The sequence below is a fragment of the Pyrus communis genome, chromosome 13, assembly GCF_041283825.1.
Source record: "Pyrus communis isolate YQ-2024b chromosome 13, ASM4128382v1, whole genome shotgun sequence".
NCBI classification, from domain to species: domain Eukaryota; kingdom Viridiplantae; phylum Streptophyta; class Magnoliopsida; order Rosales; family Rosaceae; genus Pyrus; species Pyrus communis.
Genome location: NC_142577.1, coordinates 2,428,790 through 2,444,720, shown reverse-complemented (window position 1 = coordinate 2,444,720; position 15,931 = coordinate 2,428,790). Strand labels below are relative to the sequence as shown.

Here is a 15,931-nt window from a genome sequence, read left to right as displayed (position 1 = left end):
ATTAACAACATAGATGCATGAAAACAAGCTAAGCAAGTCGCCTAAATATGCTCCTATCAATATCCAAGATAGTAAGAGACATGGGCCCCATCCCAAAGTAGAAGGTGTTGGTCTTTTGTTCCAGAATAGAAGAGCAATGAATAGAAGCTCGTGCTTGTAAAGATGGTGGTCTTGGACATCATAATAAGCTCATAGATGCCATTAGACACCCATTTCTGCCTGAAAATTTGGTCAAGCTCATCCACCCGCTTGGGACCATGCTGCGTCGTTCATAGAAGGAAAGCCCCTCTTGAAGTTTGACCAATTTGAATCTAATATCCCCTCCTCAGCCTTATAGGGGTTAAGAGTGAACCACTCCTCAGTGGGCATATTACTGTCCACAGTAATAGGGACTTTGGAAGTCTAGGAAAGTCCTATAGAGTGTGCCCTATCATCTAGGAAGAAAATTCGGAGATTAAGGCCAGCTCGAGGATGATGAAGACCGTTGACACGGGGCCAGAGATTGACAATACCCTCACTAGACTCACATGTAGGGCTCGATTTGGGAACTATTACTAAATTCAAAGACTGAAGGAGGTAGCAAGGACTAAGTGGGGGAAAGATTGAAGATTCAAGAAAATTTGTTAGCACTAGGGATATTAAGCTCGTTGAAAGTGATAGTCGAAAATGAGTAAAGTGCAAGCTATATACGGATAGGTAGTTAACATTAGAAATCATAGGTTAGTGCAATGGTTAATTTAAAACGACGAGTTAAAGTGGTGCTAAAACCCAATTTTGGCAAGCAGTTAATTTTTATCATTATCAAGGTCTTGATTAGCAAACTTAATAATGATTAAAGGGGGCACTGTTTTGGTTGGATATTTAATATTGAGCTCAATACAATCAAGGCCCATGCGTGGAAAAATCTTTTTGTGTTGGGTTGAGAAAGGCAACAAGCCCAGGGTGGATTTAAATATCATTTTTGGCAACTAATAGGCATAAAGCCTATGATGGAAGTGACAAGGGAAGAAGGCAGCTCACCCTCGGTGGAAAAGTACTTGTCCATGGCAAAGATAGGTAAATAACAAAAAGCAAAATGATGACTCACCTTACTCCGTAAGCTTTCACCAAAGGGGAAGGCATGGACACTCGGGCTATAAAAGTAGCTAGGAGAGCAAGCAAAAAGTCTCTCTCAACACACTCAACTTTGAACTCGACAGCAAAACCAGACAACTTTACTTTGTTCACTCCTTTCCTTTTCTAAGTTGCAGGTCCACCATAGAAAAGCTTTCTTTTGTCAGTTTTTAGAAGCTTTGCTACCATCCCCTTTGTTGTACGTAGTATCGAATCCCCTTTGTAATCCCTATTTATATTTCATCTTATCTTCCAAAACTTATGTCTCTATAAAACACAAGGAGAAGTGTCTGCAAGGAGATGAACCTTGCCCGAGTCTCCTTTATTTGCATTTTTATAAAGTAGATTTGTCGTTTATGCATCTTAATTAATTCCCATGTCATTTTCAATTGCTTACTTTTAAGTTTTATCTAGGATTGATCATGTCAAACTAATTACTCTTGTTTCCTTGCAGTTGGACCAAATTGGTAACTAAGGAAATAAATTGAAAGGTCATGAACTCCTTTGTAAATGAACCTATGATATTATAAATAAAAGTCCTTGATCATAAGGTAAGAAAAAGAACTTAGCACTAACTTAACCCATCTGTGATCAATCCCAACGAATCAAGAAGCTTAAGTGACTTGTGGTGCAAGGAACTAATTAATTTAACAACAAAGAAGACAAAGCTGTTAAACAAAGATAATAATGGCACGCTCATATCTATATTAGTTTTGATTGTGAGCCTGAAGGCCTAGGAAAGGCCCCGCAAAGGGACTAGTCAAACTAATTCCAAACTTATATTGCAGAAAACCAAGCAGCAAACTTTGCCCAACAGGCAAGACAATGAGAGTTATGCAAAGGACAATCTAGCCCGAATAGTAATAAATAAAAGAAAAACCAGCATTTGATGAATATTAATATTAAGATTAATTGCCTTTTTAAAGTGAACTAGAAAGATCGTCTGCATTCAGCTGGAGCACCTCGCGGGAAGCGTTTTAAGTCGGTGCAATAGTTGTAAATCATGAAATATTTCTGAACCCATCTCAGACGTCTTCTGCTGGGAGCGTCGAGCTCGTTGGTCTGCCATTCCGAGAAGGAATTGGATGATTTGGAATCAATGACGTTGAAGTTTCGGTAGTATGCTGTGAAGGGTGCCTTTGACCAATCAGTTTTCACTAACCCTCCTCTGGTTGCCCAGTCATCTGCATTCCAAAGGCTTGAGTATATCCTCATGGGTTGGCTCTTGGGGAATGGGACACCAACTTTTCCAGCGTTCTTGAATACTCTGATGGGAGTGTTATCAACCAAGAAGCTGAAAATAGAGAAGCATTGACCTAATTAATTTTCTTTATACAAGCAGTATTCTGCACTTTCTTATTTAATTTTCAGAGACGGAGGCTCGGAGTTGCCAGAGTGTAGAGAGAGTACGCTTCTACTATTCTAGCCAACTTGACTAAATCTAGTTATGTCCCATTATCCACATGTTTAGGGACATAATCCACGTGTTCTTTGTGAAACCATAGATATATGAAATTAAAACTAGGGCACGTATAAATGCATGGATTAAGAATTATTTCTCACATTATGTGCTGGGGCTTCCAGATGATGGAGTAAGTGTGAAAGTTTTTTGAGGGGTCAAACCAGAGATAGAACTGCTGCTCTCTATTTCCCTTGCCCTGAGTGAAAACATTGGTGTGCAGAACGTAAGGGTCGCCGCTAACATTTCCCAAGAACTCGAAGTCGATTTCATCATGTGTTGGACCTTGAGAGGACAGCTACATAAGAAAACAAACACAAACCGTTTGATTAAAAATTAATTATTTTCTATATAAATAAACAATTGGTCTTTTGTGCATGGAATATGGTTGAAACAAAATTTAAACCTAGAGTGAATTTGAAAGTCAAAATTGTAATAATAAAATATGGTTGAAACAAAATTCATGTCTTTTATGGAAAAAAAAAAAAAAAAAAAGAAGTTTCTTACGAAATATAATCGTAAATGAAAAATAAATAAAACAGTTCTATTAACGGTCTAAAACAGTTATCATGTACTCTTAGTAAAAGAACAATTCAAAATACATCTGAATTAGTTATTTATACCATCTGACCCAATTTTATTCTATGTCGTGTAGTTAAAATGTGTGACTACATCCCGAAAAAGGATATCAAAGAATGATTTATAGTAAATAAACATTTTTAGCTTTAAGGATATCCAAAATGATATTTCTTTTTTAGGTTGCACATTTGACCATTAGATGGTGAATGAATTAAGTAAATGCATGTAATGTAACTAAGTTCGTAAAATTCACCATAACTTAGCGTTTGTTTATTGACCTAGCTACGCGGAGCCGGTGTCACATGAAAAGAGATTAAAAACATTTTGAAAATACAAATAAAGATGGGAAGTGTTATTGACACTCCAAAAATCTCATTCTACGCTCCTCACAAGTGTATTTTTCTTTCCTAATATTGAAAATTTGAAGTGTAGAATGATATTTTTGGAGTGATAATAACAATTCCCATAAAGAAATGAGTTAATGTTTATATAATTTTCACAAAATAATGGGTATGCAAGTGTGTTATTCTATTTTTAGTATGTATGAGGCATGTGTACCTATGTATGTGAGTGTTATTATATTAAGACATACTTACGTAGTATGCAGTGACGGTGCCAGCAGAGTTCCCAGGAACAAGCTTAAGCTGCATATCAATCCTCCCAAACAGATACTCTTTCTTGGACTGAAACCCGGAGCCAGAAACTATGTCCAAAGACAGAGAAAGAAGCTGACCTCCCTTGAATATTTTAGGGCGGTTGCCACCCCATGTTAGGTCAAAATCTTGATAAAAGTTTCCAGCATAAGTTGCTGCTATTAAAGAGCTGAAAGCTAATCCCACTAACAAAGCCAAACTAGCAATTCCCATTTTTTTTAGAGAGAGAGAGAGAGAGAGAGAAAGAGAGAGAGAGGTTTTTAGGACTGTTTTGAGGGTGTGTGTTAGGGTTTTAGGGAGAGGTGTATTTATACAGGAAAGAGGAAGGAGTGAGGACGTAATGGTAAGGGTGGGGGACTTGTGAGAATGTGGAATTTTTCAGGTCGACGGGCCAAGAGCCCACCCCAACAACACCGATACTGTCCCCACTTAACCACTTGCACAATCCTTAGGTGTGGGACTTTATCACAAAAAGCCTCGGTGTTAGTTAGAATGAGGTATTTCTATTTAAAGTTCTTTCTTTCTTCCCTCCTAGCCGATGTGGGACAATCGGCAACCACGTGGAGCCATATCAGGACTCACCCAATCGTGTGGGGCCAATGGGGACCCATCCCCAATCATGTGGCATCTTTGGCCTACATGGAACCAGGCATCTTTGGCCTACGGGACTCACCAATCACGCAGGGCCAATGGGGACCCATCCAATCACGTGGCAGTACAAGCCCGTCCCCTGGTTTTGATACCAAGTGGAATTTTTCAGGTTGACGGGCCGAGGGCTCACTCCAACAACACTGATACTGTCCCCACTTAACCATCTGCACAATCCTCAGGTGTGGGGTTTTATCACAAAAGATCTTGGTGTTAGTTAGAGTGGGGTATTTCAATTGAAAGTGCTTTCTTTCTTTCCCTCCTAGCCGATGTGGGACACTGGGGTTCCAACAAAGAAATATTAACTGGAGGAGCCAAACCCCAAAAGAGATGGCAGCTAAGCACAAAATGAAAGCTGGAAACTTTTGTTTGGGCATTGATCTAGGTGGCTGGCTTTTTAGGTTTTTGGGTTTATTATTAGGGAATTGTTATTGGCACTCCAAATTCATCATTCTACACTCCAAATTTTCTATATTTAGAAAGAAAAATACACTTGTGAGGAGTGTAGAATGAGATTTTTGGAGTGCCAATAACACTTCCCTATTATTAAATTTTGGTTTTTTGTTTGTAAGAGAGAAAGAGAAAGAGAGGAAGATGTATATTGCTAGCTATAGCTTAGCTAATAAAATGACAACTTCGTGTCCGGGGTGAATGATGGGTGATAGCAGTCAGGTAGGACCTCATAACTCTTTTGGTATGATTTAAATTTGGCGGTGGATGACAACTTGGTGTGAAATGGGAGAATAAAGTTTACCCTAATGTTCTTGGGACCATCAATCATGTATTGGGGGAAGCGAGGAGGGAGGTAGGAGGGGGGCTTAATTACCGTTAGGAATTTGAAAGTTGGCAAAATGATATCTAAGTCACTACCTTCCATGTGAATCCAGATGATGTGTTACTAATAGAAAATAAACATGTTAATTAACATTTAAATAATAATTCAATCATCAACATCTACATCATTTGATTTACAAAATTTGGTTTAAAAATTTAATCTCTCTAGCATTATCCATGAACATTTAAGGATTGTTCAAGGGTTTTTGTTTCAACTCGAGCCCTTGTTGACATCTCTTAAGTAATATGACAGCAAGTAAAATATAATAATTTTACATATGAAACATGGTTCGACAAGCACTAGAGGTGGGCTTGAATTATTCTCGAACAGGGGCTCGAGTTTTTCTTGAGGAGGCCTTGAGAAATAGGGGGAACTCAACGATTCGAATTATAAGGTGGTTAAGTCTGTCTAGGGGGCAAGATTCTAAGAAATATCAATTACTAAGTCTCTAACTCATTGAATGTTGATTGTATGCATCACTTGCAATATTAGATGGTGCATCAATGTGTGGTTTCCTAGCTTACTTTTTTTTTCCAGATTTCTCTATGTGCATAGTGACTGCTATCAGGCAATTAAATGACTTGATAACAAGTACAATGATATAGGTATGTATACAACTGATAACAGGTCAGAATATATTTCTCCTTCACATAACCATCAATGTTACGCGGTTAAGAAATTGAGAATCCAATGATTGTCCTTGGCTGTTTACAGCACAGGTTTGGTTCTGTATGATCTCAATTATTTTTGCACGCCAATTTTTTTTTGTTTTTATTAGGTGCTTGAATGTGAACTTGAACCTAATAGTCACTGATCAATATATAGGATACTATCTCAGTAATTATTGATACGAAATCAAATATAAGACCTGTAGTTTTTCCTTGCTCTTTGGACAGGGATCATCTCTATTGCTTTTCAGTTACAACCATGTTTTAAGTACTACTATTTTATTGCCATCCAAAAACTTCAATCTTATCCTCATTCGTGCATTTTTTTTTCTTGCCAAATTTAATTATTAAAAACAGACGACCATGGTGATACCATGGTTTGTCAAAGGTAATGGGATTGCATCTTTCTTTTTCTTTTATTTTTGTCAAATTTAAGTACGGATTGAAGTAAAATTGGGTTCATAGAGACATAAAAAAATCTTACACCGAAACCTTATGTGCCTGTAGAGCTAATACTTTTTAGGATATTTTTGCTCACCACCATAACTCTGGTGTATGCTTACTATACAATACTGTAAAGCCAATACCTTTCCACTAATTATGGTTAACTTTAATAAAATGTTCTTTTCTAATTTTGAAAAAGAATTATGGTTTAGTGAAAGAACACACTTTAAATAGTTAGGTGTATAGTGAACATATACCTCAGTTTATTGTGGTGAGCAGAAACAATCTTCTTTAAAGTTGATGGTCTAACATTTGGCATGCAAAAGTCTCCCAAGGGCCAAGGGGTGGAGCCTTGCATCGGTACCGTTACAAGTTCCAAATGCAAATATACTTCATCATAAAACTTGAAATTTACCTCGTTACATAGAAGAGGCAAGAAAATAAATAAATAATAAATGAATAAATAAATGAGAAGTGAATGTTATTGCTGGAGCAATAGTATTTTCAATCATTTGGATGGAGTTAAACATGATTGTGTTTCATAATTAACCTGCTTTTTCCTCACTCCTAGCAATACGAAAAGTGAGAGAAGTAAGCCAGTAAATATGGCTATTCCCATTTCCTGTCCTTCTTCCCTCACTAGTCTCTGTCGATCAAAGGGAGGAACTTGGTGTTCCCCCGAGTGTGCTTTAGAAACTTTAATAAGCATGAGCTGGGATTCTTTTCTTGATTGGTGAACTAATTACTGGCAAGGAGAGAAGCAGTGTGCCTATTAGAGTAACAAACTCATTAACTAGAACAAGCCGAACGGACTGCCCGCCGAAATAAACGTTGTAATAGAATTGTTTCTTTTCATTTGTCAAGTCATGGTATAGCTCATGAAAATAGAATGAGAGAAACTTACATAGAACACGATATATACTATGTGTTTGTTGTCTCCTCATGCAACACATAACGTGATGAAAGTTCCGTTCCGTTACAAGAAATATTGACTTATATTTTATTGCTTAACAACCAATTGGAGCTCCTCAAACTATCCATGCACACCATGCATGAACGTCTTAACTGTGGATTTGGTTGAGTTTGTTGACAACTTTTACGCGGTTTCAACTTATTTAACAAAACCAACTCTAATTCAATCCTTAATTAATGGAAACTTTAACAAAAAGCTTCCAGTACTATTCACTTTAACGAAAAACCATATTTTTACACTAAAAAGTCAATCTTGGTACTATTCACTTTACCCTTTATTTTGTCATTGTCATTAAAACTTAAAGTTTTTAAGCCATTTTTATTAGTTTTCCTTTAATTAATTACCATGTGTGAATTTGGTTTCCTTAAGCACGTGTAGAGTTTAGGGTTATATCATTAGTAAGAAAATGATAAATACACATTTTTTCTCTTACACGCCCTTATTTTTTTTGTTTTTGTTTGATTTATCTAATTCGATAACAAATAAAAAATCGTATAAAAGAAAAAAAAAAGGTAGTGTATAACTAGAATAAAAAAGGTTATGTACAACCCGTTGTAGATCGAAATCCACCTAACTTACTTGAGCGTCCGCGGCATCAAAGCATAACCAACACAATCACAATAATAATATCAACGATATTCGACATGGCATTTCAATTATAAAACCATTAAAATGTAATTTCTGGAAAGATACCAATCAATATATATACATACTGAAAACAAAAGCCCACTCACTGATACGTAGAAGGATCGTAAGTCCCAAGCCTCGCGTGGCTCCACTCGTCCTCCGGATAGTCCTCACCTATATGCGAAACAACTATAAAAATGTCAAATTAACGCACATAACCAACCTTAGTTAATAAATTCTCATAGATTGCCCAAATGGGGTGTTTGAATATACCAACGTGATCTACTCAACCTCACGTACATCCCCATATTTTTAAAATAATTTTTCGACCTCTCACGCGCTGCCACGCGCCGACTATGCGTGGGCACGTGCCTGGCATGCGTGTGGAAACCCTAACGGCGTTAGGGAATATTCCGTTAAAACCCTAACAAAAGTTAACGGTCGTTACCTGATGCCGTTAGAATATTCCATTAACTATGACAGAATATTCACTTCCTTTTCCGGTGAATCTCGCCGGTCACCGCCGTCCACCATCGTCAATGCAGCCGTCTGCAACTCAAATTTTCGCCAGTTTCTGGAAAAACTTCAAACCTCAATATCTTCTTCATTTCTCAACCAAATTCCATGAAATTTGTACCAAAATGAAGCTTACAATGAGTAGAACAAAACCTTACCCACTTTGGGGACCTAAAACCAATGGAATCTCGCCAGAGAAGTCTCGATAATCTGGCCAAACTTGCAACTCGATAAACTTGAGCTTCCCGACGTCCAAAACACTTCAAAATTACTCCCCCAACCTTTGTGAAGACGTCCTAAAGCTCCCTAGAACCTTAAAAACTTCTAAAAACCTCACGATCACGTGTGCATAAACAGTGCACCAAATCAGGGTTCCATGGTTCTCGGGTTTTCGAAGGTCTCACGTCCTAAAAATGGCATGGATGAGTTCCTAGGCTTGCAAGGAGTCCAAAACTAACCTTCAAACCTTTGATCCGTGCGTGGAAAGTTAGTTTGAAGTTCATCCATACACTTGCAAAGGAATGGAAGAAAGTCCAAGAGAGAAGGGAGAAAGAAAGGTCCATAGGTGTGTGTGTGTGGGTGTATGGTCTAGATGGCAGCCCACCAACCAAAAACAAAACAAGCCAAACACCCTACAACACTAATTAACGTACAGGAGTAAAATCGTCATTTCACACCTACGGTACAAATAATTCGAGACGGGCTATCACACCCGTGATAGAATTGATGTGGTAAACATGTTGTTATGTACTAATGTATGTTTATTATTTCTTTAATAAATATTCAATCTGATGGATAAACAAGGGAATGCTAGCTAAGTCCCTTTCTTGCATTTTCATTTCCCACTTTCTAGTATTCTAAGGAGAATTTGGTAGCATTTTTGAAAGAGAAGGGCAAGTGCCAAGTGGTGGTGGTTGCCCACGTTGCTTTATTTATTTATAATTTCTTTCATTAGCGAAATGAAAAATAAGTGTTCAAAAAGTTTTCTTTTGGCGCCATCTAGGTGGGTCAGCCAGCTGATAACCGTTACAATTAATCTCTATGTATTTAAAAAATAAGAAACAACGTTTAAACTTGTATAAGCTTCAACATAGGCACCTACCTAGTTTGCAACTCTTGCTTAGATAGAAAATAGATAACTACCAATGTACATTTTATTAAAAAATAAAATGTAAGAGACTTGTTGGATACTTGGATGAACAGTCATTATATGCTTGTACTTCATGTTTTGAATACATTCTAGCAGTTTAAAATTTATGTCATTTATTTTTTCACTTTATGTAATCCAATCTAATTATGTATTTTTTTAAATATAAGTAAATATTTATTCAGTTATATACTAAATTTAATTAAAATAAAAAAAAATCACCCATACCTCACATAAGCTCCACCACCCAACTAGCGCATAGCGCCTTCTAGAAACTTGTGAAAATAAATTCATCTTATTTTATTAAAACTCACATCTTATGCTCATATATTTCCCTTTAGAAGAGTTTTGGGACGCATGTTCCAATCTTGGTGACCCTAGTTGTTTGAGTTTTGTTCTATACAATATGTAATTTGTTAATTAAGAACTCATAAATTAAAACAAATGGGACAAATGATTAACGGTTTTAGTTAAGGAAAAAACATCCTACTTAGAAAATCATTAAACTGGATTATTCTCATAGTAGCGTATCCATTTCTTAATATATGTAGTTGGAGAGTGGGGCAGAGGGCATTTTTGAGTGGGTGAGGAAATCTGCAAAATGCATGAACTACGCGATGGAGAGAGAACCACGGACTCAACCAACCCAATTAATAAAGAAAACTAGCAAGAGCGGCGGTGCATACTTAATGCTATTAGGAGTGGGTGGGGCCATATGAGTCAAGAAGATTTGTTTGTTGAAAGAAATAAAAGAGAGAATTCCTGTAAAAAAAATTTTCCAATTCGGATTCATACATTATACCCGTGATTTCAATGACTTGAAATCTTAAACACATCCTCAGTCCAATATGTAGCTATTAACGAAAGCCGTTTGACCGATCGACCACGTTCAAACTTCTCTTTTTTTTTTTTTTAAGGTAAAAGTTATTACCTATAGACAGAGATCCAATTACAAATGAAACACGTAGCATAAGTATGGACATCCACAGCTGCACAAAGAGCCCAACACAAAGTTTGGAACCAAAAACACAAAGCAAAAAACCCTAGCAGCCAACTGCCTCTGCAGCCACCGGAACACGATCTACCTGGCACGAACCCGCACCCCCTGAAGAAGTCTGAACCACAAAGCGAAGGAAACATGTGGCAATAAACATCCCACAAGTAACAGTGCCAAAAGCGGCACACACAAGAAAGGTGGTGGTGTGAAAACCCGCAGGGCTGGCCCTGAGAATTTAGAGGCCCTAGGCGAGCCTTCAAAGTGGGGCCCTAAACTTCTCTGATCTTTGGTTCTTTGTATATTGATTTGTATAAAAAAAGAATTCGCTAAATGCATAAAAAGTTCTATTTTCACATCAAATATCATTAAAAATTAATATCAAAAGAAAATAAATATACAAACATTACACGATTCACGTTTTTAGACATAAATGTACTAAATATTTGCAGTCAAGAGTCTAAGATTGAGAGCGAAGAACAATAAAACTTGATGATCAAGAAAGTAAATAACAATAAAACTTGATTGACGAGTATAATAAATTCAACGCCAATTGTTTCTCTTGTGTTTTTTTTTTCCTTCTAAAATCAACATCACACTAATGAATTGAATATTAAAATAATCCATTGAATAAAAAGTTATTGAAAAGAAAAATAGAAATTCAAAATTTTGATTACCTTAAAGTACAATCTTTAAGACCATATGATAGTTGATTAAAACATTCAATAGAAATGGAGAGAATTGGAAGTTGGTTTAAAGACTTGAATTTTATAACTTTATATGTATTTGGACAAATGGATTGGGAGTTGGACAGATGGATTGGCAGTAACTTTGAAAACAAGAAAAATCTAGTGACTGAAAGGCACCTTCGTGTTTCAAACTCAACACCCCCAAAGAAAAATGAAGCCACAACATTTCCACTACACTAACAAATGAATTATGATATCTTTTTTACTTTTTTTTTTTGTATTTATATGTTAATTACAGGATACAAATTTTTTTTGGGGCCCTTCCAAAGTGGAGGCCCTAGGCTAACGCCTACTTGGGCTACCCTTAGGGGCGACCCTGAACACACAAGCCGCAGGAGGTTTATGCACCTTCCAATAAAGTTGCCAAATGCTGTAGAAAGAAATGGTTTCAAATCCAAAAAGCTATAAGCTTGAAGGATGCTTGAGCAGATTGGGACAATTAGATGATGGATTGAATGTAAACATGAAGGTGAGAAAACAGTAGGGAGAAAAGAAAAATGAGGGTCGGAATTGAGAGCTTTCCGATCTAGAGCTCAGGGCTACTAACACGATAGTAAGAGGGGTTTGGGACAGAGAAAATTGTGCAGAAAAGCAAGGGTTACTGTTGAAATTTAAGTTGGTTTAAACTGTATGTTTCATAGATGAATGAATGAATGAAAGTACAAGGCATAATATAAAGAAGAAGAAAGGGAACGGGTTCCAAGCAACATTTCCCTAAACAACTCTAACAACTAGGTAAACCCTAAAGCTATCAACTTCCTTAAATCAAGGGATTACATCAAACAACTAAAAACCAAATCAACAACTCAACTAATCCTTAATTTAAGGGAGCCATTATGGGAACCATACCCATGTCAACTAGGTCCATCAGTCACTCCATAGTGTCCTATGCATACCCATGTCTTCCCATCACTCCAATATCTTTCAATAATTATACTTCAACACCATCCTTCAAGACGACGAAACTGAGCAGATGGCAGTACTTTAGTGAATAGGTCAACCAATTGATCATAATTGTGAGTGAACACAGTGTGAATGACCTAACATTGAACCTGAGATCGAACAAAATGACAATCCACCTCTATATGCTTTGTTCTTTTATGAAAGACAGGGTTAGCAACAATGTGTATGGTTGCCTGATTGTCGCACATAAGAGGCATAGAGTTGGAACAATGAAACCCTAGATCAGATAGAAGTCCTTTGAGCCAAATAAGCTCACATGCAATGGCTGCTATGAAGAAAATATTTGTGAAAACTAGTTCATTTGAGCAACATCTATGCATGCAATTAACAATTAAAAGGCAGAACCATGCTTGTATGCACTTAAAAACAAAACTTTACCCATGAAATTCAAGGCCTAGTAAGTGTGGTGAATCGAGACTCAACTAAAGAACAACGTGAGTTGAGAAATATTATACCTTTGTTGATTCCTCTTTGCATAAGCATAGGCTAATCACCCAAGAGATAGGGCCTTCATTCCTTACATCTTAGCTCCATCGATTTCTTGGTAGAATCAATTCTCCACGTTCCCAAAATAGAGAACCACTAAGTCTCGACACCAAGGAGAGCATTGATGAAGAGATGAGTGACATAGAGGAAGTAAGATTGCTTGCTAATTTCCTCTAGGGTGGCCGGCTTCTTAGAGAGAAAATGAGAGCTTGTGTTCTCTCCAATTTCCTCTAGGAAAACCCTAATGATGAAATGGTTATAAAGTCCTTTATATAGTCCCTTCAATTAAGTGACTAAAAGAACCAAATATAAAGTCCTTTATATAGTCCCTTCAATTAAGTGACTAAAAGAACCAAAACCCCTTTCTTTCTCTATATGGTCGGCCTCCTTAGGGCTATGGATTGTTGGCCCTTTTGGGTCTTAAGTCTATAAGTTGTCATACAACTTATGTTAATGGGCTTGACATTCAAATCCCATTGGGCCTTACGGCCCAAAACTAACCAGAGGTCTATAACGAACTTATTCATTTGATTAATTAACATATTAATTAATCCTAGCCAAAAATAATTAAACCATTTAATTATCCTTACTCATCTCCGTTGTTTCTTCAATCTCTACCTTACACGGTGTACAATCCATTAGGTCCCTTATAGCGAGGCAATGGGCGATTAGAATTCTTCAAATCGATTATGAATTGAAACATACTTTCAATTCTCCCTTTAGTGATTATACACCTTTAGGGCTTCTGCAAACCATGAGTGACACCTAGCAGTATATCATGGCTACCCAAGCTAATCAGAAGAGGTGGAGAACCTATTCAGTTTAGGATTACAATGCAATACGGCATTTTTCTAATACAATACTCTTGACCATATTGTTTGGTTTAATAGTTTATTCATGTCTACTATCCAATGTGATTCATTTATTTATATGGTTACCTTGAATGTGATTTGGAACGACTTCCTAAATCTCATTCATACTCTGGCTAGAGATTCTTAATCATATCATAGAGTATTCTCCCTCAAACGATTTGAAAGTTAGAGATCACTTGTTGTGCATTCATTTGCCTCCATGGCTAAGTGGCTTAACCCCAACTATGCCGTGGACACCCTTTGACAGAGTGACTTTGACATAGTCAAAGATCAAGGACCTAACCATAAGGCAATTATGATGCCTCAGGTCAAATGACTACTTTGCATTATCCCAACCATGAGTTCTCATGTGATATAAGTATGAGAACTCCTTGTTAATCGTGTTCAGTGGACTCATTCTCTATTGAGCACCTACATGTTTGTCTTGATGTCAATCAAACCAATGACTCGAGACCAGTCACTCTTCCTAAGAGAAGACATAGCACGTATTGATCTTAACGGAATGTCAATGCCCAATTAGCAATCATATGATCAGCAACATTTAGGATATGCATATGAAAGAAAATGCTCTCATGAATCTAACTTCTTTAGATCACATTGTCCCAATTACATATTCCTTGGACTTATCGTTTAAGCATATAACATTTATATGAGACGGCTTCAAAAAATAATGTTTGCCCTTTATATTAAACTAGATTAGTTTAACATGTGAAATCTCCATAAAGTATCATCATATGATTGGCTTTAGGGCATATTGCCAACATGCCATTGCACAATACTCAGCTTCTGCACTGGATCGAACAATGACATGATGCTTCTTGCTTTTCCAGGTTACAATATTGCCTCCAACAAACGTGCCATAGCCTATCATGGACCTTTTGTCAATGGCATTACCAGCCCAATCAGCATCAGTGCAACCACTCATTGTCACATCCCGGCCCGGGCCCCCGCCACATCCTAGGCTCGACTCCACCGTAGCATGATATTCTCCGCTTTGGGCCCCGACCATGCCTTCACGGTTTTGTTTCTGGGAACTCACACGAGAACTTCCCAATGGGTCACCCATCCTGGGATTGCTCTCATGCGCTACTCGCTTAACTTCGGAGTTCTGACAAAACCCGAAGCTAGTGAGCTCCCAAAAGGCCTCGTGTTAGGTAGGGATGGAAATATACATATAAGGTTTACAGGATCCACTCCCCTGGGCGATGTGGGATGTTACAATCCTTCGGGGCCTGGGCCGGGATGTGACAATTTGGTATCAGAGCCAATCTCTGGCCGGAAGTGTGCCGACGAGGACGTTGGGCCCCTAAAGGGGGGTGGATTGTAACATCCCACATCACCCAGGGTAGTGGATCCTATAAGCCTTACATGTATATTTCTATCCCTACCTAGCATGAGGCCTTTTGGGAGCTCAGAGGCTTCGGGTTCCGTCAGAACTCCGAAGTTAAGCGAGTAGTGCGCGAGAGCAATCCCTTGATGGGTGACCCACTAGGAAGTTCTCGTGTAAGTTCCTAGAAACAAAATCGTGAGGGTGTGGTAGGGGGCCAAAAGAGGACAATATCGTGCTACGGTGGAGTCGAACCCAGGATGTGGTGGGGGCTCGAGCTGGGATGTGACACTTATGCTTGTAGATTGGTTATTTTGCATGAGAATTCCTCTCCCAATGGAACCTTTAAGATAACGAAGAATCCGTTTAACAATGTTGAGATGATCAATGGTGGGAGAATGCATAAACTGACAAATTATCCCCACTGTGTAAATGATATCTGGACGAGTGATAGTGAGGCAAATTAGCTTACCAACTAGTCCTTGATAATAACTCACATTATGAAGAGCTTCCCCATTCACAGTAAGCTTGAGTTTGTTGTTAATTGGAAAGGCTGCAAGTTTGCAATCAAGTAGATTGGTCTCCTTGGGAAGATTAGTTACATATTTCCTTTGATTTAGGAACAACCTTTTGGAAAAGGTAGCCATTTCTATGCCAAGAAAATACTTTAGCCTCCTAAGGTCTTTGATGGCAAAGGTCTCGTGTAGAGATTGCTTCAAGGCTGCAATCTCAGTTGCACTGTCACCTGTGATTATAAGATCATCCACATAGATAAGAGTCATCAACCTTCCTCTTGTGCCATTTTGAACAAATAGAGAGGAATCTGCATTACTCCTGAGAAAACCAGCCATTTCCAAAACTGAGCTAAGCTTGGCATA

General features: G+C 37.8%; 1 protein-coding gene across 1 annotated transcript; it reads right to left on the bottom strand.

Annotated features, from left to right (window-relative positions):
- Positions 1-1,784: 1,784 nt before the first annotated feature.
- On the bottom strand, positions 1,785-4,093 carry LOC137738022 (xyloglucan endotransglucosylase/hydrolase 2). The gene is made up of 3 exons (XM_068477624.2): positions 3,748-4,093; positions 2,677-2,870; positions 1,785-2,407 (listed from the first exon to the last, which is right to left on the bottom strand). Exons 1-3 carry the CDS (start codon positions 4,015-4,017, stop codon positions 2,044-2,046), a joined length of 828 nt encoding a protein of 275 aa, XP_068333725.2. The 5' UTR covers positions 4,018-4,093; the 3' UTR covers positions 1,785-2,043.
- Positions 4,094-15,931: the final 11,838 nt, after the last annotated feature.

Bases quoted from the DNA above. Each gene is read 5' to 3' on its own strand.
- LOC137738022 (XM_068477624.2), bottom strand. From the start codon at position 4,017: ATGGGAATTGCTAGTTTGGCTTTGTTAGTGGGATTAGCTTTCAGCTCT. The intron at 2,871-3,747 runs GTAAGTATGTCT...TTTCTTATGTAG, and splicing joins GCACCGTCACTGCATACTAC to CTGTCCTCTCAAGGTCCAAC. The intron at 2,408-2,676 runs GTGAGAAATAAT...CTCTATTTTCAG, and splicing joins TGGAAGCCCCAGCACATAAT to CTTCTTGGTTGATAACACTC.